The 27661-nt window shown below is 40.2% G+C and overlaps 1 protein-coding gene across 4 annotated transcripts in view; it reads left to right on the top strand.

The window, feature by feature from the left end:
• The window catches only part of GRIP2 (glutamate receptor interacting protein 2), a 2580489-nt gene that overhangs the window by 2144547 nt on the left and 408281 nt on the right, over window positions 1–27661 (top strand). For all 4 annotated transcript variants that reach the window (XM_044078606.1, XM_044078609.1, XM_044078607.1 and 1 more), the window contains one exon: window positions 20676–20815. In XM_044078606.1, coding sequence (XP_043934541.1) covers window positions 20676–20815 — 140 coding nt within the window. The remainder of the gene's footprint in view (window positions 1–20675; window positions 20816–27661) is intronic.

Genomic DNA, 27661 nt, shown 5'->3' with positions numbered 1-27661 from the left:
GTGTGTAAGGATTGTATGCCAATTCATTTTAAATACAAGTGTCAATTTTTACATGTAATGTGAGCACGATTGCTTGGATCATTGAAAAGTATATTCACACTAGACCATTCACCCAGTTAACCAATTTAAAGTAAATAAAATAAAGTTAATTATCCAGGCTCCATCATTATTTCCCTTTTGATTAAAAAATGCTAAACCTATCCCTCATTCAAAATATGGACTGCTTGCTAAGTACATGTACATTTGCTGCTATGTCTTGTTCATAGGTGTGTACTAGGCTAATGACCCTGGAGCCTTTACAAACAGAGCCCATAGCATTACCCTGGCACTGTGCCACCTGACCTTAGTTCCCAGTAACTCTGTCGAGTAAAGCCACTGGAGTAATCACCAGGGTGAATTTTCTATTTCCCATCCACTCATCAAGATTTAATTTGAAGAGGGCCAGTGAGGTGCTCTGCTTAACATGTATGGGAAGTCTATCCCAGAGCATGGGCAGTCTCTGGGTTATGAACCTGTCCCTCCAGCATGTTCTATTGATTGTGGTAATGACGTTGAGTGTCTGGAGCGTGTGGTGCTGAGGGATTGGGATTTCTTTAGATGTAGCATTTCTACCAGAGCTGGGTCAGACATGGCTTTGTAAGTCAAGCAGAGATCGCCTCTAAGTAGGCGATATGAGACAGAGAATAGCTGTTTTTTTAGTCTGTCCATATAGGACAAATGTTTAAGGCCTAGGATCCTCTTTGTGAGGTACTTTTGCGGCCTCTCCAGTTGATGTTCTTCGTGTTTCACTGTTTCAGTCATTACATTTGGGTTATCTGCTCGCAGGCTGCCCTCAGTCAGCCTGATTAACAAAGTCTTGGGTCCTGCGTCAGTTGCTGTCCCTTCTTCCATGACGTCAGGGGTATAAAGCATGCAGCCGACGCTATTACATCGGTCTTTCTTGCCGTGCGGTGCCCGAAGAAGAAGCAGTTCGCAAGTGCCGGTCGGCCGACTCCTGAAATTTTCGTTTTCAAGTTTCAGATCCGAAGTCTTCAGCTAAAAGCTAAGTACCCCGTTGGGGAAACTTTTTCTTGCTCCTTACCGATGTCAGTAAACGTTAATATTTGTATTACTTGTGGGAAGCAAATACCTCATAAGGATTTTCATTTGTACGGTATTATTATAAATCTTGAAGAAAATCTGAACAACTGCTGGTAGCATTTGCTGCAGGGGAAGAGGGGAAGGCTATTTCAAAACAAACCATTTCTAAGCTCAATGCCAAAAAGTGCATTGTCATCCCTTTTGGTAAAAACTCTGTACCCATGAACTACCACATAGGCGGTAGTCTACTTAACACCAAAAGTGTGATAAGAGACCTTGGGACACAGGTGAACAGTAGTCTCTCCTTTGATAATCACATTGCCACAGTAGTCAGGAAATCCTTCTACATGGCACACCTCATCACAAAAGGTTTCTCATCCAGGAAAAAAGTGGTCATTGTTCCCCTCTACTCATCACTCATTAGACCCATTATACAGTACAACACCCTTTTTGGTATGTACCTCACAAGACATCTACAACAACTGGAAAGGCCACAGAAATACCTCACAAAGAGGATTACCGGTCTCAAATAGATGCCCTACGCAGACTGTCTCAAAAAACTCCAGCTTTACACTGTCACATATCGCCTACTCAGAGACGATTTCTGCCTAACATACAAAGCTATGTCAAACCCAGAGCTCTTGGACATGCTCCACGTAAAGAAATCGCAATCCCTCCGATTTGCACGCTCTAGGGACCTAAACCTTGTCACCACAATAAACAGAACATGCTGGAGGGATAGATTCCTGTCTCAGTGACTTCCCATACTTTGAAACAAACTACCTATCTATATCAAACAAAGCTCCTCATTAGCACTCTTCAAGAAAAATCTTGATGATTGGATGGGAGATAGGAAATTCACCCCGGGGACCACTTCTGTGGCTCTGCTTGACAGGGGCACAGGAAAATAATTTTCTTGGGTGGCAAAAGCCAGGGTACTGTTTGGCTAGACTTATATAGGCCCTAGGGCCAATAGCCTAGTACCTACCTATGAACCTATAAGTGGATAAGCCATTGCATTCATTTCTGCTGTAAGCACCATGGAAAACCTGTCCCCCAGGGGATCAGATCTCATTTCACCAGGGCTGCATCTACTTCTACAGCCTATCTCAGAGGTGTTCCTACCAGGGATATTTCAAAGCTGCTACCTGGAGTTCAGTTCATACTTTCACCAAGCATTATCACTTACCAATTTTCTCTAAATCCAGAGCTGGCTTTGCCACTGCTGTTTTGCAGTGCCTTATAGCTGGTCTTAATGCTGTATAAATCCATCCTCCCAACCATAGATTTGGGAATATACACAAATGTAATGACTGCAACAGTGAAACATGAAGAACATAGTACAGTTGTGTACACTTACTATAAATGTAGATGTTCAAGTGTATTCACTGTTGCAGTCCTGGCTACCCTCCCTCCAGCTCCCTGTTTTTCTCTTACTATGCCTCTGCTTTCCTTTACTATGCTTAAAAGCCTTTTTGGTGTATATGCTTTAGTTTGGAGGTATATTTTTGTGTTTTTAATTACTTATATATTTGGCTCCCCATTTGGGGGGCACCTGACATCTGGGGCAAGAAAAACTTATGTAATGGCGTCGGCTGTGTGTTTTATACCCCTGACGACCTGACGTCATGGAAGAAGGGACAGCAACCGACGCAGGACCCAAGACTTTGTTAATCAGGCCGACTGAGGGCAACCTCCCAGCAGATTACCCAAATGTAATGACTGCAACAGTGAATACACTCGAACATCTATAAGTGTACACAACTGTACTTTACAGGTGATTAGTGAGGTACATGCCAAATGGGGCATTGTACTTAATGATTGGCCTAATGAAGGAAGAGTAGAGGGAGACAATGACCTCTCTCTTCCTGGATGCAAAACCCTTAGTAATGAGATGTGCCACATAGAAGGACTTTCTGACCACAGTGGCAATGTGGTGGTCAAAAGAGAGGTTGCTGTCAATCTGTTTTCCAGATGTCTTGTAACACCTTCTGTATTCAGTGGACTACCATTGATGTGGTAATTCATGGGAACTGGGTTTTTTCCAAAGGGGATGATGACACATTTTTTGGCATTGAGCTTAAGGCTATGATTCTGACACCAGTCATTGGTCTCAATGAGGCCTTTCTGTAGGATGTCAACATCACTTGGGGATTTAATAATAGCTCCCAAATTGCAATTTTCTGTGAACTTTGTCAAACAGAGTCACCTTCATGTTGGCCTGGACTTCAGAGAAGTAGATACCTAACAGGCGAGGACTCAGGACCGAACCCTGTAGGACTCCACTCATGACACGTCAGAAGTCTGACTTGGAGTTAACTACTTTCACACTGTGGGTTCTATCTGTGAGCCAATGTGCAACCCACCTAGTGATATAGGGGTTGATGCCTAGCTTAGTGAGTTTTTCTAGGATTCCTTAGTGGAGAATGGTATCAAAGGCCTTGGCCAGATCAAGGTAGGCTGCATGAACCACCTTGCCTACATCCACAGCTCTGATGACTGACTCAAAGAATTCGACCAAGTTGAGCAGGCATGATCCACCCTTCACAAAACCAAATTGTGTGGGATCCAGAGTTTGGAGATTCCCTATATCCTTGTTTATTAGGTCCATGATGATGCGTTCCATAGCTTTGCATATCAGACTTGTCAGGCTAATGGGGCAATAGTTTCCAGGGTCTGTAGTCATTCCTCCTTTGTGGAGATGGAGGACTGTAGCAGTGTGCCATTCGGTAGGGAAAAGCATGAGGTGAGGCTGTGATTGAACAGGACACACAGGTGAGGTGCCAATTCACTCTGTAGTTCATGTAGAACACAGCCAGGGATATTGTCAGGTCCCATAGAAGCTGTATTCTTGCCCTTGGACAGTGCTGATGTTCATCATGTTACCCTGCTGCAGTCATCACACTTGGGTTATCCTGTCGTCAGGCGGTCCCGCAGTCTGCCGGAATTCCAAAGTCTTGGGTCCAGCGTCGGTTGCTGTCGCCTCTTCCCTGACATCAGTGCGCCAGGGGTATATATAATGCAACCAACACCATTTTCTTCAGTCTTTCTTGCCGCGCGGTGCCCAAAGCAGAAGCAGTTCGCAAGTGCCGGTCGGCCGATTCCTGAGATTTTCGAATTCAAATTTCAGACCGAAGTCTTCTATAAAGCTAAGTACCCCGTTGGGGAAACTTTTTCTGCCTGAGACCAATGTCAGAAAAAGTTAATTGTATTTCTTGTGGGAAGCAAATACCTCATAAGGATTTTCATTCTTTTTGCATACCTTGCCTAGGCCCAGACCACGACGTCACTTCTTGTCGGTCTTGTGCTATGTTTAATAAGCGTACTATTAAAAGACGCTTTGATTTCGCACGACACTACTTCAGTAGGAAATTTAACTACACCATGCCGTCGGAGCAACTGGCTACCGGCGTGCACAAAAATCGCAGGGATAAGGACAGACAGCCCAGGCCTAAAATTTTGACGGAATGTACCAGGCCGACGCAGCCTTTTACTTCAGGCCCTTCCGACGACTTTGCTTCTAAAGATGTCAGTGCTTCAGAAACGCCATCGGTTTCGGAAGGCATTTTCAGACCGACTACTCTTACCATTAAAATGTTTTCTAAGTCAAAGACTCCTTCTAAATCTAAAAGGATTGCACTTCAGTCTCCTGTTCAAGGCCCTATGCTTAAGAAACAGATGCTCAAAATGGCTGAAGATTTGATTTCTTTAATCAGGGGTTCACAGCCCCCTCCTGACAAAAGGCCTAGACAAGAGGAAGATTATGCTTCCTCTGAGCAAATGTCCATTTCTTCTGACTCCTCTGAGGATCAAGACTATTCCTTCTCTCCTTATGAAGATTCTGATGCTGAGGACTCAAATCCCTCAGCTTCTCCTCCTGAAGACTACTCCTTTGGGGAAACTTTACACACTATGAGGAACATTTTCACTGGGAAGGTCAAGACTACTCTGATTCAAAGAAAAGGCTCAGAGAATTTCTTTTACTCCCCCAACACAGACCACTTGCCATCCCACCAGTTTTGGACATTGTGGATGATGTCTATTTAGAATCCAGTTTCAACCCAGACTCTCTACCTCCTGCTCCGGCTAAGCCTGACAGATACTACAGAGTGCCTGATTCCCACAAATTTCTTTACAAAAGCCCAGTAGCTGACCCAGAGACTATCTCCCAGGGTCCCTAGGGGGCTAAGGCTTCTATGGCTAAAAACCCAGTATCTTCTGAGAGGGATTCCAGAGCACTAGACAGGTGGGGGAAAAAGGTTTACACCTCAGCCACACTAGCTATGAGGGCACTGAATTGTCAATTTCATATGCTTAAGTATCAGCAATTTCTAATCTCTCAGTTAAAGCAAAGAATAACCACTCTCCCTCAACAAACTGAATTGAAAGAAGTACAGGATCTGTTGCACGCCACTGAGCAGGTGGGCAAACATACCTTACAATGTGGGTTTGATTCTTTGGAGGCCTCCTGCAGAGCAGCTGTCACTGGGTCTGTTATACGTAGGCATGCTTGGTTAAAGGAACAAACTCTGCATGATCATGTTAAAGCAAAACTACTAGATGCTCCCTTACAGCAGGATGTTCTTTTTGGAGTTAAAGCAGAAGAAATTTTAAAGAAAATGGAAGATAAGGCAAAATCTATGCAAGACAAAGATTTCCTACAAGTACAACCCGCGCCACTGACAGACCGCAGAGGGGTAAATACTGGCTAAAGGGGCAGGACACAACAAAAGCCCAGTATAAACCTCACCATGGGGCACTACAACACAGAAGGGAGGAAGACAGGACCTCATCTGGCCAAGCAATACTCTCTTTGCAGCCCCCTTGGGGGGAAAACCCGCACAACTGGCACATTGTCACAAAGGACAAATGGGTCCTAGACATAATTTCACGAGCATACAGATTCCACTTTCACACCTTGCCAGTGAAAAGAGGAATGCCAAACCTGCCACAAAATCAATGGGCAGAGGCACAAAAGCAAATTACAGCTCTCACGGACATGAGAGCCATTCAACTGGTACCTACTCGAAAGCAAGGCGTCCCTATCAGACAAAGTTGCAGAAGATACCTCCACGTTTCATTGGGTTCAACCAACCACCAGTTCTCTGCCTGCCTTTTATCTATCTTGCCACTCTAGTTTTAAGACCTGTTTGCCAGTCCCTCAAAACCCAACTGACAAAATTTTTACAAGGGACATTCACCCATCAGCTTGCTTGGAACTGGACTCTCTCTTTCAGTTCAAGCTTCTAAAACCAATTGCAAGTAAAGTTCCCTTACTTCTATTCTATTCTCCCAGTCACCTTTTAGAAGCTAGTAAAAAGCCAGGGATGAATGAATGTATATCTGTGGTTCCTGTTTTAAAATTAAGAGCTACTAGATTATGAAATATGTACAGTTTTATGCTAATAATATTTATGAAGTATGTTAAGGTATTGTTTTTTGGATATGTGTGTATATATATGAAATGGATAATACATCTGTAGTAATAATGAGTTATTTTAGTGTAAAAAGATTGATAAAAACTTGGAAAGAAAAGCTTTATTAAAAAGGAACATTAAATGCTTTTAGTTTGTCACAAGATGGTGCTATTGAGTTGAACTAGTCATGTAATTTTAAAAAATTAGATATATATAAATTATATTTTTAAACTACCACTATATTAAAACTGTTTTTAAGGATATTCTTATGTATATAAAAATAAATCAAATTGCTATTAATGTTTTATAAATTTTAACTATTTATAATGTATGAGATTAGTTTTATAAATCAGATTACATATGTTGTAATGATATGTAAAGAACAACTTTGTGAATGCAATGTTTAAACTGATCGGATAATTAAAGGGGCAAGTCCTTATATAATAAGATTTTGAATGTAATTACCATGTGGAGGAAGTTGCATAGATAACGAAAAACGTGGTGAATAAGTTAAGTGTTTATCGTTGCAATTGTGTTTTTAACGTGTTGGTGTAATAAAGTCGTGTTTGAAGAGGTTCGTGGCTTCAAATGCTTCAATTTATTGTGTATGGTCTGGTTCGTTTGGTGAGGCACCCTTTCTATATCTTTTTGTGATCGAGGTACCATTGTACAGTAATTCATAGCAAATCTGGGTATTGCCGTGGAGATTCTTTACATAAATATAGAAGGCCTTGTGGTTGTCTTTACTATCTGCTGCAATTCTGTTTTCATAGCTAGCTTTAAAGGATTTGATGAGGGATCTCAACTTTTTGTTGAATCTGATAAGGGAGTTTTTCCAGTCTTGGAACTTAACCTTAATCCGCATCAGTTTCCTCCTCCTGTTGTAGAGTTTGTTTGTGGCAGGGGACCAACAAATTGGCTTCCTTTTTTTGGAGGAGAGCGTCTTGGTTCTATTGGGTATGGTGAGATCCATGCATTTGTGTACGTGTTCGTACAGTGCATCGGTGTATGATTTGGTGGTCATTCAACTGATCTCCATTTGCATGGGTGCTGTGAAGTTAGCCATCTCTGTTTTTAGGAGCCCAAATTTAGTTTTGAAGAAGTTTTTTGTGGTGGTTACCTTTGCGGTGGCGGGGGTGGATTTCCAACTTGATTAGTTTGTGGTCAGATCTAACCAGAGAAGAGTTGACTATTGGTGTAGAGCAATGGTCACCCATGTTAGTAATGACCAGGTCAAGGATGTTGCTACCTCTGGTGGGGGTAAGAATGAGCTGGTCCAGGGCATTGGTATTAATGAATTCCAGGAAACGTTGGGCAAGTGTATTGGTACATGAGTAGTTTTCCCAGTTAATGGAGGGGTAGTTGAAGTCACCCAGTATGAGAGTGTTAGGTTGGACTTTAGTATTCTCCAGGGTTCTTAAGAACATGGAGTGTTAGTCTTGGGACATGGTTGGGGACCTATAGCAGGCTACGACCAGAATCGTTGTCTTGCTCAATGTTAGCTGCACCTGAAGTATCTCAGATGCATTATGTTGGCCTGTCAGTCTGGAGGTGTGCACATCCTTTATGAATATGGAAACACCACCGCCTTTGGAGCTTCGATCCAAGTTCTGTGGCCGAAAGGTGTGGAATGAGTTATAGCTTGGTAGTCCAGGGGTACTTTCTGCTGCCTTGCACCATGTCTCTGTTATGGCACAAATGTTGATGTTCTCCATTTTAAGAAGTGTTTTGAGTGAGTGCATTTTGAGAGTTAGACTTCTAGCATTGAGCAGTATGACCCTTAGATTGCATTTGTTTGTAGCGGTTATGGTGGTAATTTGGTCTTTGGAACACTGCCTAAAAAGAGCACTATAAGGGTGGCAAGAGCCTTGGCCAGTATCTGGAAGCCCAGGGGTGACAGATGCAGGCCATCTCTGGCAAAGCATCAAGGTCTGCCAATCATGTCATTACAGGCAGACAGATACTGGATCCCCTTAGTATGACACCAGAAACTTAGCCAATTGTTGAAATTAATGATTTTCTGCTTGTACTGTGGTATAATTCTGGGTGATGGTAGGATGCTGCTCAGGGCTAGGGTCATACCCGCCTGGGCTACATAATCTGAGAGCTCCTCCATGTCTCTCTTCATGTAGTCTAGGGAGATATGTCTCAGGTCATTTACACCCACATGCACAATGACAGAGTCATATTTGTATCTGTTGTTGAGGGGCCTGAGTGCATGTGTTATGTGGCAGATCCTAGCACCTGACATGCAGCTGACTGTTATTTTCTCCTTATTCAACCTCTCCTTATTCAACCTAGTGAGTGGGACATCTGTGTGCCTCATTATCGAGTCATCTTTGATAGTGTGTTGGGCATGCTGTTTTGCCTTAGGGGCTTTGAGTGGCACACTGTTTAGGAGAGTTGTGTGTCTCGTGATTAGTGTCGTGGTGGTCGGGTGCATTTCTGCCTTGGAGGTCTCTGCCGTGTGGGTAGAGTTTCACTGAGAGCCTCTGTGAAGGTGGGTGTGTGATTTGCATTTTTATATGAAGGCAGTGCTGGCATGTGTTCTGGAGGGCTATATGTTCCATGTAGTGTGGTGCAAGTGTTAACATTCTCCTCTTGACCAGCTATTCCGGTCTTGGCTGGAGAGTGCGTGGCTTCCAATTTGGATTTATAAGTGCATCTCTCGCGCTTATGATCTCATGTGATTGATACCTTGTTCCCCTGCATCTGATAGTACAGATTCAAAGGTTGTGATGGCAGTTTTCTGATCTTTTGGCCTTGGATAGATTTCATTACTGCTACCTTGTCTGCAAATTTTATATTTCACACATAAGTGCCCAAGGTTCTTCTAGAAGATTGATTACTTAAAATTGATTGCCGGTGGGAGCCTACTCCATAAGCATGAATGATGAGTTGTATAGCTATCCTCTATTTTATCTGTTAATGTTTCCTAATCTAGAGTTAGGACCCCTATACTGCATTCCAAGCAAAGATTTTCAAGCAGAATTGTGTCAAACGTCCTTTAAAGAACAAGCAAAGGTCACTTTAAGAAGACCGTAAAAAGGAATGTATAATGACAAGCTATTCTGAGGGTATGCAAGAGCTGTTTTTCATCAATAAGCTTCATCTCTATATCGTTTCATAGTTTTTTTTTTTTTGCTTAGTGTATGTGGAGGCTGCAGAAAGCAACACTGTATTTAGACTGGGTGAATTAATGAATTGTCCAAGGCAGAGTAATTTCCATAGACTAACTGACATTCTTTAGTATCAAATTGAGCTAGTGAGTATGCCTTTCTGAATGTGATAAAAACAAACTAGTGGTCTTAAAACTTCGTTGATGAGCTCCGTCACAATAATTTCCAAAAGTCATGAAACCCAGGTAGTGTTCCAAAGCAGCCAGCCTTTATTCATCACAGACAAATGATCCTCAGTAACAAAAAAAAATCAGAAATATTTTTTTTCCTTTCTGAATGTGATAGACATAATGTTGATCAAAGGTGAATTCATCAATCACTATATTGTACTGTGATCTTTAATTTTATTTATTTTACATTTGGTAACTGGGAAAGTCCAACTGGACATGGGTCCTTTTTCAGCGGAGGTCCTGGGAGAAAAGCTCCAAGTACAGTGTACAACAAAGCAGCTAGATAAGATCCAAGTACAATACACAACAAAGTATAGATTAATTAAAACATCAAAAACATTTTGGTTTACAAGTAAAAATCGAGTAATACATCAACATGTTATACTGTGATTAACATCATAAAAGAAGGAAGCACTGCCAACTATTAAATAACTGTCATTAGTGATGTAAGAGGCTATTATAGTCAAGGAAGTGTGGGGTGTGAATGGTTGTTCATCCTGGGCTGTTACAGGAACAGATCCCGCTATTTTCTAGGTGGGTTTTGAGAGTAGTTGTAAAGATAGCTAAGATTTGTTGTAATTGTTTTCTTTTTATGATTTGATGATTTATTTTATCATTATAATATATATATATATATATATATATATATATGTATATATATATATAATTTTTGTTTGATTTCATGATGTTACATAAAAAAATAAAAGAATGGGTACTTAACTACTTCAGTTGTGTATTTCTTTATCCCATTCTGAAGAACTTAATTATCTTTTATTGATGTGCCTCATGTGTTTGTTACATAATTTGCCTTACCTGCTTATTTGTATACCTAAATCCATTATTAGTGGTGTATATTTTTACTGATTCAGTAACCAAGTAAACCTACTTAGGCAGAAAAGCATATTTTCAAGGATGACCTTGGAGTATTGGCTGGTTATGCGACTTGCAAGAACTGCAAAGTAGTGAAGTAAATGCCCTTGCATCTGTGGTCATTTTGTGTGTGTTTTATATATATATATATATATATATATATATATATATATATATATATATATATATATATATATATATATATATATATATATATAAAATACATACAGTACATATGTAGAGAGGTAAATATAGATATATATTTGTGTACCCATGTGCATATATAGGAAATCTTTACAAAATGGGTAACCTACCTGTGCATCAAATATGTTCCATGCACAGGAAAAAGTTTGTGCAGTCCTCCTGTACATCCCACTCTGAAATATACTAAAAAGCAGCAAACTCCAGATATACACATTCCAACTCAACTATATTACAGTCAGAAGAAACGGAACAAAAACCGGGATCAAAACCATAGCTCTCAAAAATCAGGGACAATTCTCAAAAGAATCCAGGACAAATGTACAAAAATAATCGGGGACAATCAGACACACTTTTAAAACACTAATATAATTAACTTGAGTAATTGACAGAATGGAACGATGTAAATTAATATACTACAATTCTAATTATTGTGTTTATTATGTGTAATCCACCTCCTTTTATCAAAAAGCCGCCAGTTTTAGGAGCGATTAAGAGGGGACCAAGCTAAAATTAGATTAAAAATCAGGGGCATCCTGTGCATTGGAGAGAGTTGAAAGGTGTTATCAGAAATGAAACACAAATAAAACACACATTACAGTAACAAATTTTAGTGCACTACCTGATAAGGAGCAGCAGATTTCCAATAAATTAAAAAAAAACTCTTCTGAAGAAAGTAAAACTTTAAACTCCACAACTGGAAAATGGCCCAGTAAAAAGAGGAAGAGACATGAAGTAAAAACAGTCAAAATATCAACCAAAAGCCACCACTCTTACTGCTTGATCTAACAGATGAATCTGAAAATACAGTGCACATAAGTAAAATACTGCATGAATATAAAATCACATTAAAACAGAAGTAATCCATCCATTATGACTGAAAACCAATTAAAAGCAGCACTGATACTGTCAGCTAAGCCAACTTAAGAAAAAAAATGTGTGGGGGGTATTGTTGCTTGCAGGGGTTTTTAAGTTCTTTGGAAAATTAAAACCCTTGTTCATATTTTAACATGCACCAAGCATATAATTAATTAAACCATCTTAAAAACTGATTTTGCCTATATGTCTTTCACTTCTTGTCACTAGAATCATCATTCTTCTTTTTAAATACCTTTAATGAGTACCACTTAAGATACAGACAAACATACATACATTTATGTAAAAGAAAACAAACCACATTAACCTGTTCCAAGTTACAAACATTATACATCACACATGTTTTTGTTTATCATCAATCCAGCATTACATAAACTACTCAGTTCCTGCCTTCCATTAAAGGATAACTACACCCACAGACTTACAAAACATGTTTATTTCATCATGGTTTGGCATTTCCTACATTTTAACACCACTCTGGGACTAGATATTTTTATTGCAATTTCTGACTCTGACCACAAGGGGTCTGGCATCTTGAAGTAATTCTGACTGTTTAGTCTGCCTCTAAGTATCCCAGAATGCATTGTTTGTCTCCAAAAAATTTGCATCAGATCTGCCACGTTTTCCCTAAAGCTAATGTCAGTTCACTGATTTTACAGGCATTCACTGCTGTGTTATAGTCACCCACTTTTGGACTGGTTAAAATGTTATCCTTTTTCAATGACTATTTCAAACACAAGCAGTGCAAATGCTACAGAAAAGAATTGAAAAGTACATTTTATTGCTCTTTCTTCTTAGAAATGCTAACTTGATTTCTTTTGTGAAGGCTAAAATCTAGTTCTTCAAGCCATCTCCCCTCCCCCTTCACACCTACCTTCCCTAGATGTCAAAGAGCTAAGGGTAATTTGACCCATTATCTGCATGTGATTGACAGCTCACAGCAGGTGACCAGACTAATGTACTGTTTTCTTGTCGGCCTTTCCTTCCTTACAGTGAGAGACTTTTTTGTTACACTCCTCCTGTCAAATTTAGAACCAAGCTCCGTATCACTGAGAATAATCACTGTTTTGCAAAGCATCAAACTCCCATTTATTTTTCCTTCCTGTTTGGTTAAATAGCTAACAAATGATGCACTATAAACACAAAATATTTCACAGACTTGCATGACAGCACCCACATGTTTTTTTAAGTGGTACTTTAAGAAAATTATGGTATTGCATACTTGTAATCTGGTGCAGTGTTGGTGATTAATTGTGACAGACATCTGCTGCTTATGTAAAAACATGCAAGTAATGTCTACGCATGGTCATTGCAAATTTACGCTCTTAGTTTTTGCAGCTGTTACTGTGCTTCTGCCTGTACTTTGTCACATATTGGTAGGGCTCTTCAGAAAAGTGAGATTATAGTTTGACATTTTTGCTAGGTTAAGAATGGACTGGGCAAGACAGCTCTGACATCACAATGTGGGAGGTCCACTGGCTCTTATATACAGCATGCAAATCAGGTGGGGATTACATCACTTTGAGGGAGGAAACTTCCCAGTAACTTGAACAAGAGCTCTGGCAGATGTGACATCATAATTTCAGAGCCAGCTAGACGTTTTTCAACTTGGTTTTCAAAGTGAAAGTAAAACAGTATGGAAAGGTAGGAAGCCTAACAGGGAAAACAGTTGAGTGGATTAGTTTTTAAAGCTGCATGGGTGATTTTTCGAGGCTGTATCAATGAACAGGGACTGAGAGACAGCAGGTAGAGCAAACTGCTTTAATGTCCCATTGTCCTTTAAATCCCACTCCTCCTCCAAAATATTATTCTGCATGCATTGTTCCCACGATTTCCATTTTTTTTCTATGTAATTTGCTCCTACCCTTTTCAAAAGATTTCACATCAAGTTCTTTTACCTCTGTTACAATATCCAATACGTCAAATACAGTTGGTTAAGACTTTGATTTCCGCTTTCTTGCAATTCCTTTTTTTGGCAGTCACCAGAATTAAACTTTAACGTCTAGGTAATTCAGATCTCAAAAATAATTTCCTTAGTTATATCTATTTGCTCACCCAATATTTCTGACAGAATACTTTAGGGAATTTTTAAAGTCTGTCAACTCATTACACTCCCAAAACCTATGTTCTCTCTTACCACTTTCTTTCCTATCACACCTCCAAAATTTGGCATCTACCTCAGGAAAACGTCTTTGGAGTCTGCTTGGGATGTAAAAACACTTATGTGAACACTTTCAAGCAAACAACATCTTTTAGACTTTGTTGCATATTTGGGAACCATACATATACCCTCCCTTTGTTTCCTTGTCAATTGCTTATCAAACAATCTGTGTCTGTCATCTTTTCTAACCTCTTCTGATTGATTCCTATAGTTATCGTGCAATAGTTTATATGCCCTATTAGTCATCTCTTTTTAACAGCAGCTTCTGTTCTGGATTCTCTAAAAACTTTACTAGAGCAGGTCGTTCAGTTAGGATTCCCTGTCCCTCTCTCTTTGTCTGTACTCCTCAAACCCTGATAGGGAAAGCAGTCTCTAGCCTGCAGTCCAAATGTCTTCTTGGCCTCTTCCCATACTCTATTACCTTCCCCTCCACACTCTAGTTATTTGTTCAAAATACCTTGGTTCCTTTGCCAGTTTTCTCCAGTAAATTCAATCTCCCTTTTAACCTGTTCTCTGTACCCTTAAATGCAGTCAACTTTTTTGCAAAATCTCCTTTCTCCATTCTCTTGTTGATTTATTTCTTAGAATACTTTCTGCTACTTTATGAATATAATACTGTCTGACTATTATTGTCTTTAAGGATCTGCATCCAAAATCCCACTGTCTCTCCTTATATACTTCTGTGCAGTAAGGGCAGAGCAGTTGACGCTAGAGGTTATGGAGATGAAGTGCCTCAGATAGGTGGTAGGATGCACACTGAGAGACAGATGAATAAACTGGGTCATAAGAGATGAAGTCAAAGTAACTCCAATTGCAGAAAAAGTAAAAAAAGACCAGATTAATGGTGGTTTGGGCACTTGTGCAGAAAAGATGACAAACTGTTGACCGACAGGAAGAAGGCAAGAGTAAATGAAGATGTCCAGCAAATCCAGCAAAGATGTGGCTGGATTGTGTGAGAGAAGACCTGCGACAGTCAGGCATGAGCTTTGGAGAAGGTAGGTGAATGGCACTAAATAGAGAGACAGGGTGACATTGACATGACACCCCGACCCCATGTAGAAAATGGAAAAAAAGGGTTGATTTGATTTTTAGAGGCTTTGGTATTTAAAGTCCAGGACAAAGGAAAGACCAATGTCTTGCTTAAGTTAGTATTCTGTTACATCAGTAATAGCAAGTTGTTTTAGGACAAACAGGGTCACAAAAAGGGCCACATGTTTGATTCTCTAGCTGTGTAGACTTTATACTGAACAATGTGTGAGTGCTTTGGCTTTCTAAGTAATATCACTGATGTTTTTTTATGATCAAAACAGCTATTGAGACTGCAAGCAATTTAACCTGCTGCTGGTGGGGTAAGTTTCAAGAGGTAGGATGGCAGTTGCTAAACAGAAAAGTAAAGTTGTGAGGGGAAAGGTCAATAGTTCTCAACATTTTTCTTACCAAGATACTCTTGTATGGCCATGGCAGCCTTTGCATTATTATGTCATATTGCATGTAAAGTATATAAAAAAAAAAAATTGTTTGTGGCAATGTGTTGGTACAGCATGGAACATTTGACAAACCTACTAACAACACAAGTTGCTGCCAACTTTTCTTAAGCATATAGTTATGAGTACTTTAATAAAATCTGATCTGATTTAGTTCTTATAAAACCAACATACATCTCCACATCTCTTCCTCCATTATACACAATAGGTGAGGCCAGATGATTTGCTGGAGAAACTGATTTTGTGGGCTATCTTTGCACTTTGCTAGAGGCATTCTTTGAATTAAGCATGGCTCAAGGGATGGGGTTTAGAAGCTCTATGGTGATTTTTAGATAGTTTTCCCAATCTTTTGTTCCATGTATATTAGTAACTACTCCTCATTAGTGAACTTCTGATGAATATTTCAGTGTTATGACCATATTTTGTAGACAGACAGGACTACTCATGTTCACTCCTGCAGTGGCCATAACCTGCTTTGATGTTGCTCTGAGTAATTGTCTTAAAAAAATATATAAAAAATAAAAAAAATTAAAAAAAAGAAAGGAACATTGTTGCTTTGTAATGACTGCAGACATGCTGCCATATTTACTGGCAAGAGTAAGGACACAAGCAGTGCAAACTGATTTCTGTGGTGAAATTTAAAGCATCAGACATCCAAGCATTCATCCTAGAATGTAAAACTTCTTTAATCCGCTCCCAGCAAGATACAGCAGCACCATTTCACTTTGACTATTTTGCTGAACCAGAATCCAGTGCATCTTCTGACCTAGCATTATTGAAATTACTACTACTACAGAGGGGAACCTCCCTTTGGCAAAATTGTCTTCCCTAATCAGTTTAGCAGGGATTTTAAAGATGTGTATTGCCTTTATAATCAATTTGTGATAAGCAATTACATTTCATTGATAACTGTCAGCTTTGGCTAATGTAACACATTGTATGTGCCTTTTATCTAGATTATTTGCCACCTAAACCAATGTTTTCAAATTCATATACAGATGAAAGTTTTGCTGAAGCAGTTCTGATAGCACTTGTCAAACGTGAACTAGATCTATTGCCAGTTTCTTTTAAGAACTGCAAACTTTGATCATTAATCAGTGTACTGGCCAAATCCTGGTTCAGGCCTCAGAACTACCATACTGACTTCATACAGAGCTCTATATCTTCCATCTCTTATCTGCACTACCTGCTTTTTAATTATATTATCCCAGTGACCTGCTCATCAGTTTTGTCATCACAGTTCCCACAGTGATGACATGAATCAAGAAATTATTCTGGCTTGTCTACAGTATATACAAAAAGGCAAGAAATTTCTGTTTTTTAATAACAACAGATGAACCATAGGACTAGAGGGAGGAAAAAAAGTCAGTGCCAACAGGATACTGGATTTTCTTCTTCTTCAGGGGTATAGATTCCCAAGACAAGGGGATAGTTGGCTTTGTAGGTATTTATCATTTGGCAGCTATCTCTGTTCTCATGCAGTTTCTTAAAGGAATCCAACATCTGAGGCCGTGAAGAAATCCAACTCCTTCCAAATGAGATATGACCTTACGAGAAGGAAAACTGATTCCTTCTCCCTTTGAGCAGCAGGAACACTACCAACAAATTTCTTGGCTTTGTACACTGTCTCTATGGTGGCCCAACTTCAGCTAGAAAGATTTTAGAGATGCAAGCCTTAATAAGCAAGGAATGTCTTCCACAAAGGCAGAGCAGCTCTCATGACTAATAGCCAAGTAATCTCCGAGATGGCCTTGAATCAAACCTTTCAGTTCCCAAAGAGAGATTTTTACATCTCATGTACAATTGTGATTTTATGGTGACAAAACTAAAAAGAACAACAGGTCATCTCCTCATTTATGTCATGCCATGTAAACAGGGAACGGGAGGTATCCAAAAGTGGGTAGCTGGTTGTATTTTATTGTATAAAAACTGACATAAAAATCTTATGGGGAGGATAAGACACGTTTAGCAATGGCAGAAACTACTACAGCTGTCTTTTTCAGGAAAGTTTCAGCGAGACAGTTGCCTGGGCATCCCTTCACACCTTTCTTTAGGTTCTAGAAGTTTAGTTTTCAGGTTCAAAACAGGTTTTGCCAATGCAGATCTGCAGGGCATGCATACTGTCCCTCCCTAGGTCTGTGGCAACCATTCTGTTGCTTTTAGTACTTTTCCCACATGTTATGAGTGATACTGCAAAAGAAACCTTCAGAGTTATCAACATTTTAGTACCAGAGGTAAGGACCAAAAGCTAAATAAAGAAATAACTAGGAAAAAGGCCAAAAATTAGGGTAAACTTTTCAATATTGGTTCTATTAACTTAGAACTTATTAAAAATGTCCACTTTTAGATGGGATGGGAGAAAATGTTCCTGGTTTAGAGGCTTCCCTACAAATTAAAAACAGCCGAGGAGGTATGGAGATCCTTGCAGTGAATGTAGTACAGGTGCAGGATTACATTTGCCGTAACTGCAGCCATTCATCCTACGAATTACTGCTGCAGCCTCACTTACTACTAGGACTTCTGACACAGAAGGTCCAATGTCTGGATGGTCATATTGCTGCTGTAGATGTCCTAACCAGGGAGAGGTCCTCCCCTTTTTGGATTCAGGTGACTACTTTAAGGCAGGATTAAACACTTATTTGATTTGACTTCTCTTCCTGATTCCTGCCGATATCTCATCTTTGTCAACTGATTGGACATGGCACTTGGGAATGAAAAGGCCTTTAATTTAATGGTCAAAGTGAGAAGAGGCTGATGGACAGGGACTTATCCAAGCAGGCTTCAACATTTTTTGGTCCTTGACCCCTATCCCTGACGACTTGTCTTGCATGCCATTTAAGCAGGACCTGCAGTACTGGGCCAGTGGTTGTACACATGCACAATTCCAGATACAGCACTGCTTGGCAGAGTAAAGTATACATCTTGGCCCTTCCACAGCATACTTTTGCAGCTGGTTTCCAGCAGGTGTCAGTAGTGCAAAAAATAGTTCCCTCTCAATCCCCAGAAATGGGCAAGAGGGTGTCTTCTATTCACTCCTACTTTTCCCTGCTGGATCTTCCAGCACTCAGGCTGATATCTGATCTCTGACCTTTGACGCATCTGGCTATGAGCTGAACACTTTTCAGAGTTTGTCATTTCTGCTCCTGTTTGGCAGTTTAGTACAGGGGATTGTGGCCATGAGCTGCTAACAATTGTCATCCTTTACTTCACGGCTTGATTCCCTCGATCATTATTTGCCTACTGTCAGTAACAGGACCCATTTGTGATCAACATTCATACGTACAGTCACAAAAAAGCAACATTGTGTCTACATCTGAAAAAAAAGCACTTTTGCAAGAAAAAGGTGAAGCCTCTTTCCTTACATACCCCCACAGAGTTGTGTATTGTAACTATAGCTGTGTATCACGACGAAAGAATAAAATTGAGGCATCTCAAGGATTTTTTTTCTTTATTTTCATAACACAGCAATGACATTAAATTGTCTCACTCCTGGTGAGTATATATCTCTTTGGTGCATCTAATAAGAGTGGCGATGTACTTTGTCTGCTGTTATCACTTGGTAGCAAAGCATGCATCCTGTTCACATATCCAGCACACTTTGTGTAGTGTGCTGTACTGCTGGATATTATGTATGACAGTTTGATGAAGGTTATTGCTTTCCCAGGTCTAGAAAATTATAATTTTAGTAGTTTAAATGGAGTCTGATACTAAGCAGAATCAACTGCTTAAAACCTGCAAATGTAAAATAATATATTAGCTCTTGTGTATGACACACACCCACGACTTCTAGCCTTCTATGCTAGTATTACTTCTCTGGACTAACAAACGCCTGTAGGCAGTTAGGTGTTTTAGTTTAAAAGCCATATATGATTGAAAAGCTTAAACATAAAGTAAACATCCATAATCATGGTGTGTGCCCTTTGCACTCTTTGCCCTATAATTAAGTATAACACCTTCAAGATCTTATTGGCTCAGGGAAGCATATCCCTCGTCACTTGAGTTTTTGTGAGCTCAGAAGTGTTAAATTTAAGTATTGGGATGGTCTGCTTCCCTGCAGAAATTCTGGTTTACTGTGCTTTTTAATATGTTGCTAGGGGAAACTGCTTCAGTTTCTTTTGGCATATAGTTAAGTGCTTTCTACCACTGAAGCACAGTTTTGATGAACTGAGGTTAGCAAACTGATATGTTCAATACAGCTGATTCAGATAACTGCAGTTTGACACAACCACTGCTCTTTGAAATGTATCCTGTCCTCTTGAATTAGGGAAGTCAGATGTATTTTAGATGGTATGACCTCAGAAGTGTTCATGGGTTCTGTTGTACTGTCTTAGCTGCACCAGTCCCTGTGTTACTATAGTGGTCAAGCAGGAGTGATTAACTTTGCAAAGTCTGTCTATGTAAACTATGTAAGCGTTCACATCAGTAGGTCTGTCACATAGGGATTTTTAGGTCTCAACTGACATCAAGGGTGTAACCAGGTATATGCTCGTCTAAAAAAAAATACATATATGTATTTTTTACATTGAGATGTACAGCTTGATTCATTAAAATTTGTTAAATGTCTTTATTTTCAGAATGCCTACCTTTGTGCTGTGGTGTTAGTGAAGCTCAGAGGCTGCACTTGGTGGTGGGTTTATTCTGGAAACTTGAATAAGTTCCAAAAGTCATAACTATGCCATTGTCAGAAGGTATTGCCTTAATGCAGCCAATAATGTGTGAGAGTAGGGGAATAGCACAATTTATGCTGCAGCACTTTTGCCTTGATTGCTAAGCCCCTAGTGTATTAGCTTTTTAGAGATGGGGCAGATGAAGACTTTAGACACAGCAGTGGTATGCTGTAGCATGAGTAAGCCGTTTAAGTAATAAAATGGTTTGATGGTGGCCTATAAGGACATTTGTAGCACTGCATACAGAAAAATGATTTTCTTTTCTTTTCTGTCTTTCCATCCTGTTTTCTTCTTTTTTTATCCCTGTACTTAACTTTTAGGCAAGTAAATGGGCCAAAAGAGTAGGTGTGACTACACTTGTTGGCAAGTGTGCATGGTTAGTTGCCTCAGGCACCCTTCTTTTTTTTTTTTTTTTTGTTAGTATCCTATTAGTGCCTATGACCAAGTATTCAGATGGTATAATTCTTTTCTATTTATTGAATTGCTTTGTCATTTTGTTTAGCATTAGTGACCCTAAACACAGTAAAAATGTATTACTTTGACTTTTACTTACTTTTTTCACCCTTCAAGGACTGGAGCCATTCACATAGGAGATCGGATTTTAGCTATTAATAATGCTAGTTTGAAGGGCAAACCACTGAGCGAAGCTATCCACCTTCTCCAGATGGCTGGAGAGACGGTGACTTTAAAGATCAAGAAACAACCAGACCGTGAGTATATGAGCATTATTTTCTTCCTATAGCACACACTTGTCATTCCTTAACCACTGTAACTGCAGAACCGTGAAAAAGCCATTTGAGGTGGCAGACTTCAGTCTGAGCTTTATGCCCGAGCTCTCCCACTGTATAATTACTAAACTTAATAAGGCAGCACGCTGGTGACTTCAGAGACTATGAATTTATCTTGACTGTTATTCCTGACATAGTCAAGTGGGCAATATACAATCTGCATGTAGAACAGTATCCAAGTTTTATCTTCTGGCTTTTCTCACCTAATCTATTTTTACATATCCTTTAGTGTCAGGCATTGGCTTTCTTTTATTTTTGAAACTTGAACAGCAACAGCATTTGTAGCTTCACTGACTTCTGTTGTCCATCATTTTGTGCTTTGTACTGCTTTTCAGTGCTGTGTATTTCACCACTAGCATGTCTGTCTGTTCTTTCCTGCCAGCTATTATTGGTATACAACTTATCTTTGTGTTGGGTATCCTATTTTTTTTTCTTTGTGTTACTAAAATGAATAAAACCAGGTAACTGGAGATGAAAGCCATCTGATTTCTTGTGGAAGAATGATGGCCCATTCTTTTTTTTTCTTCTTCTTTCTGTGTTGCTTATTTCTAATAATGTGATGTTTTAAAATTAGGATGAAGCAGATTTCTTATGTAACAAAGCTCACACAAGTACAAAACCCTGAACACTTTTACCAAAAAAAAATTTTCAAAAGGTATGCCGTTGTAGGTACTTGTCTACTGTATTACAAAGTAATGCTGACACAAGGTACCATGTAGACTTTGTTTTGACATGATAAGTGACTTATTAATGTAGATTTAGAGATGTTATAGAAAAATAATAGATGCTTTTTGGCATAAGCTGGAATTTATTCAGGCCTTGCACTTATGCATTACCTAATCATCACATTCTTGTATGTTCCTAAACTGTGACAGAGTGCATCCCTCTACTACTGCTGTAAGGTTCCTTTATCCAGTGGGCTTTGTGCTTCTGTAAATCTGTAGTTAAGATGGTGGAGACTCCTTCAGGATACACCAAAGAGGAGGCTGAGAGGAAAGCTACTACTGCCTTTACAAAGAATACAGAAGTGTGTAGCAGACAAAAGTCTGTGTGCCAATGGGTAACACAAATCTGGTCTTAACTGCCAGACTGGCACATTTTTCTCCATTTCCTTAGGCAGATTATCTCCCATGTTTACTTATCGGCAAGCATATTTCCTTCTCAGCTTCCAGGATTCTTCCTATCCTGCATAATTTTGCATGTAGAATATTAGTACTGCAAATTAAAGTCCTATGTCACTTATAACTCATTATCCATTGTAATAGGTAAACTGACAAATGAGCAAATGCTAGGGTGTCTGCAAGAACTGGGGTTCAGAAAGCGGGATTTTTATCCTACTGACTACTATACCCTAGGTATTGTACATAAGCCACAAAATTCACTTCCCCCAAGATGAGAAAATGTATCCACTGTTTAATTCCCCATTAGTCTGACCATACCTCAAGAGTACACCTGCCTTACTAATTCCCATTCTTTGTTACAGCAGTTGAGACTAAAACCCCTTTGCCTTGGGTCAGGAACAAACGTTAAATCATTGTCAAATGTTCAGCTGTAGTAATGAGACAATCTGAATTGGTTTAAGTTTGGAGACAAAATATTGAGAACTGTCATTTCCATGACTGCCTTGCAAAATTTAAATGCACTCATAATTGTGGAGGTTTTCAGTGTCACTGCCAAGAATTTAAATGGATATGACCCTTTCTTATAAACAAAAAATGATGACTCTCCATCCCATCTTACTCAAAAATCAAGATCAGGATTCCCAGAAAAAAAAAATACAGTGCGACATGTACTGTCGTCATGAGCGGAGTTGTGTTGCTGTACCATTTAGCAATCACTTGTGAACTATGTGATCTATAGCGTGGCTCTGCACCACTTACCCTTCCATATCTGAGAGCACCTGAGCTGCTAAAAGGTAAGTGGAACAGAGATGCACTATATATCACATATGTGCTGTATCTAGCCACTGTGTGTGATAGCATAGACCACACACACAAGCACAACACTGACTACAGAGACATACTCAATCACCCAGAAATGTACACAGGCAAATATATAGATGCAGTACATTCGTATTAGCTGCAAGCTATGTTGTGACACACAGACAGACACAAGCATTCACTCACAGATGCTCACTGAGTCAGTCACACAATGTCCCTGTCCATGTACCAATACAGTACACAGATACAGACACACACACACTTCAGTACACATATTCACTAGAAGTTTCTTGGATCAATAATCTGTGCAGGATAAAGCTACCCTGCTGTCCCACTGCAGTTCCCCATACTGAAATGCATAGATGTATGGTACTACCTAGCAGTATACAGTTATTTCTTTCTTTCTTTATTTTATTTATCCCTTGTTGACTGGGTTAGTCTCACTAGGCTTATTAGCCTCTTTTCGGGGAAGGCCAGAGGTGGTATTTATACTACTAGGGAAAATTTGGCCAGGGCACTGGGGAACTTCCCTTACTCTTTTCGATAGGTGTCGTGGGATCTTTTCCATCCACCTGAGCTACTACCAACCCAAGCAGATGGGGTCTCAGTTTAACATCTCATCTGCAGGAAGGCACACTCAGGAGTGCAGCACCCCCTTTTTGCTGCACTGCACTGTCAGTGATTGATCTACCAAGCGTGGGAATAGAACTCCCAGCCTTCTGTACCAACGTTGAGTATGCTACTTACTATGCACTGACACTGCAATCATTATGCATTGTCTGCATTACATTTATAGTATGAAGTAGGGCTTCAATTCTCTGCAAGTATCCTAAGTAAGCAGTGCACTGGATTACTTATGGACTTCATTATCACAAAACCCCACACCTAACAGATTTGAAAAACAACAGCAAAACTCATGCTGCCCAATAGCTTGGTGCTATTCCAGGAAACAAAGAAATTATGAATCAGATCCACGGTGGTGGTGCTGCGGTAGCGTTGTTGCCTCACAGTAAGACGCTGACCGGTTTGACTCTCAGCAAGAGCGTCTTCTGCGTGGAGACATGCGTGAATGGGCATACCTTCGTTGAAGGTTGTGTGTTAGGGCTGGCAACTCAGAACGTAAAAATCAACTGCCAATCATTAGCGGACAGGACTTCCACTGTGGCGACCCCTAACCGGGAAAAGCCGAAAGAGACAACAACCACAACCAAGCATGTAAGCAGTGGTGCATGGTGGTATGCACTAGTCAATTTGTCTATGAATCCCAGTAATAATCTTATTTCTGTCTAAGCAAATGTTTGTAGTCTAATTAAAAATAACTTGTAAACATGAGTTGCTGTGAAGGAACTGTTGTATTTTTGAGATTAAATGCCGACTCATACTCCCCACATTTCATTTTTTTTTTTTTTGCAGTTAGACATGATTCTTTATGGAAAGTTAAGGAAACGTATGGCATAGGTAATAGAATTAGAGTGTGTATGTCAGTATGTCAAAGTAACATAGTGAGAGTATTACTCAATGGGTAGCTGAGTAAAGAAATTTGCATGAATTGTGGTATAAGCTAAGGATGCCCCATGGGTGGCATATTGTTTGCATTGGTAATAAATGTAATATTGAGTGAAGTAGCTTATGAAATGAAATATACTAGATATGTGATGCAAAAGGAAGTGGTAATTCTAGTAGCAATATGCAGATGATATAGTTGTGGCTGCTAAGAATGAGTGAGTTAAGTGTGTTTTCTCAGTGGATGTTTTATTCAAGGTCATTTCCATTTCCTTTAAAGACAAAAGTAAAGGTTTGGGTAGTGATGTGAAAAATGGAGGAGTGTAATTTTCCAAGAATGAAGCATCTTTGTTGGGAATAAAATTTGGGAAAAATTATATAGATATGAGGCAGTGGGAGGGTTTGATAAAAGAAAAAACTTGTGTCGGATTTAGAGATTAACATTCAAGAAAAAGGTTTATCTGGTGAATACTGTTTTAATGGGGAAAAATAGCATATATGTCAAATGTTTTTATGTCCCCAGAAAAATATGAAAAACAAATTGCGCAATTAGTGATGTTCATCGTGCATACAGCTGCAGTCATAACGGATGGGTTCTCCTGCCATCAGGCGGGTCCTCGGTCGGCCGAATTCCAAAGTCTAGGTCCAGCATCGGTTGTCGTCGCTTTCTTTCCTGACGTCAGTGCGACAGGGGTACATAAGACACAGCCGACGCCATTTTCTCCAGTCTTTTTTGCCGCGTGGTGCCCGAAGCAGAAGCAGTTCGCAAGTGCCGGTCGGCCAGCTCCTGAAATTACGAAAATTTGGAAACCGAAGTCTTCTTTAAAGCTAAGTACCCTGTTGGGGAAACTTTTCTTGCCTCAGACCGATGTCAGACAAAGTTAACAATAGTATTTCTTGTGGGAAGCAAATACCGCATAAGGATTTTCATTCCCTCTGTATACCTTGTTTAGGCCCAGACCACGACGTCTCGGGCTGTCGCTTTTGTGCTACTTTCAATAAACGCACTATTAAGCATCGGGCGGAGTTCGCCCAGCACTTTTTTGGTAAAGCTTTTGATTATAAAATGTCGTCGGAGACTCCGACTACCGTTTTGTCCAAAAAACGCAAGGACAAAGACCGACACGCTAGGTCCGCGGTCTCCACCAACACCACGCCAAAACCGACTACACGTGGTCCGGTTCCCAGCGAGGCACCTATGCAGCTCCTGACTACCGACGACAATTCTCTGGCGGTGTCTTCTGTAACCGAGAACGCAGGTGCCTCGGCCCATACCCTGACTACAGCTACCGAAGCCACTGTGAGTGTTGAGCCTCTTAATGTGGACAGGTCCACTTCCAACCATGGTGTCTTCAGACCCTCATCTTCCTTTTCCATAAAGGCCTTTACTAAGTCCAAATCAGCCATGCATCCCAAGAGGCCTGTTCCACAGGGCCCATCTCCAGGTCCCATGCCTAAAAAGCAGATGCTCAAATGGCTGAGGATTTAATTACTCTTATCAGGGGTTCCCAACCCCCCTCCGGACAAGAGACCCAGAGTGGAGGAAGATTCTCCCTCATCTGACCAGGGCTCCATTATTTCAGAACATTCTGATGAAGAGGAACACTTGTACTCCCCTTTTGAAGATTCTGATGCAGAGCAGTCCATTCCTTCTGTATCTCCCCCAGAGGATTTCTCTTTCGGGGAAACCTTGCATACCTTGAGGGAACACTTCCATTGGGAAGGCCAAGATTTTTCAGATTCCAAGAAAAGACTTGGGGAATTTCTTTTGCTACCTTAGCACAGACCTCTGGCGATTCCTCTTGTCTTGGACATACTTGATGATGTTTACTCGGAGGCTTGCCTTAATCCAGATTCCCTGCCTCCTGCCCCAGTCAAGCCTGATAGGTACTACAGAGTTCCTAACTCACACCAATTTCTTTACAAAAGCCATAATGCTGACCCTGAAACCATTTCTCAAGGCCCCAAGGGAATGAAGGCCTCTACTGCTTAGAATCCATTACCTTCCGAAAGAGAGTCTAGATCCTTAGAAAGGTGGGGAAAAAAGGTATATACCTCGGCCACCCTAGCCATGAGGGCCTTAAATTGTCAGTTCCATGTGCTTAAATATCAGCAGTTTATGTTATCACAATTAAGGAATAAAATTTCACAACCTGAACAACCAGATTTGAAGGAGTTGCAGGATATGATGCATAGTGCAGAACAAGTGGGTAAACACACCTTACAATGTGGCTATGATGCTCTAGAGGCCTCAAGTAGAGCTGCTGTTACAGGATCAGTCATTCGTAGACATGTCTGGCTTAGGGAACAAACCTTGCCTGATCATGTTAAAGCTAAACTACTAGATGCTCCTTTACAAAAGGATGTATTATTTGGTACTAATGCTGAGGAGATACTATGGAAAATGGAAGAAAAAGCTAAATCTATGCAAACTGTCAAAGCTTTTCTACAGGTACAACCACCACGTTTTAGCAGAAGTTGGCCTTCAAAAAACTGGTCCTTTCCAGTCACGGACAAGCCCCAAAGAGGTAGATACAGGTGCACAAGGGGCAGAGGTCAATCTCAAGGATCATATAGAGGCAGACAATGGCAAACTCCAGCACCAAGAGGTGACGAAGACAGTGCACAACAATACAGGAAACAAACCCAATGACTTTCCTCTTTGCATGCCAAGCAAGTCTCAGCTGGCAGCACCCTTGGGAGGAAAGCTGGCATTATTTTCAAAAAATTGGCATATTATCACAACAGACAAATGGATCCTGGACATTATAAACAGAGGCTGCAGATTTCATTTTCACACTCTTCCAAAAATGAGAGGCATGCCGAACCTGCCACACAATCAAAGGACAGAGGCTCAAATACAAATTTCAAAGCTCATGAACATGAAAGCTATTCAAGAGGTACCTACTCACGAACAAGGTCAAGGTTTTTATTCCAGACTATTTCTGGTACCAAGGAAGGGAACCGATTGGAGACCCATTTTGGACTTATCCATCCTAAACACATTTCTACTTGTACCAAAATTCAAGATGCTCACCTTACAGCAGCTTCTTCCCATGCTGGGCAAGGAGTCTTGGCTGGTAACATTGGACCTCAAGGAGGTATACCTGCATGTCCCAATCAGACAAAGCTGCAGAAGATACCTCAGATTTCTTGCAGGTTCAATCCACTATCAATTCTCTGCATTGCCCTTTGGCTTATCTACTGCACCCAGAGTATTCACGAAATGCCTGGCATCAGTAATTGCCTACTGCAGACTTCAAGGGATACAAATTTACCCTTATTTGGACGACTGCCTGATCCAAGCGGACAGCAAACACATACT

This window comes from Protopterus annectens, chromosome 7.part1 (assembly GCF_019279795.1).
Source record: "Protopterus annectens isolate FY-2018-M chromosome 7.part1, PAN1.0, whole genome shotgun sequence".
NCBI classification, from domain to species: Eukaryota; Metazoa; Chordata; order Ceratodontiformes; family Protopteridae; genus Protopterus; species Protopterus annectens.
The sequence above is the reverse complement of the archived record's forward strand: the minus strand, read 5'-3'. Positions and strand labels throughout refer to the sequence as shown.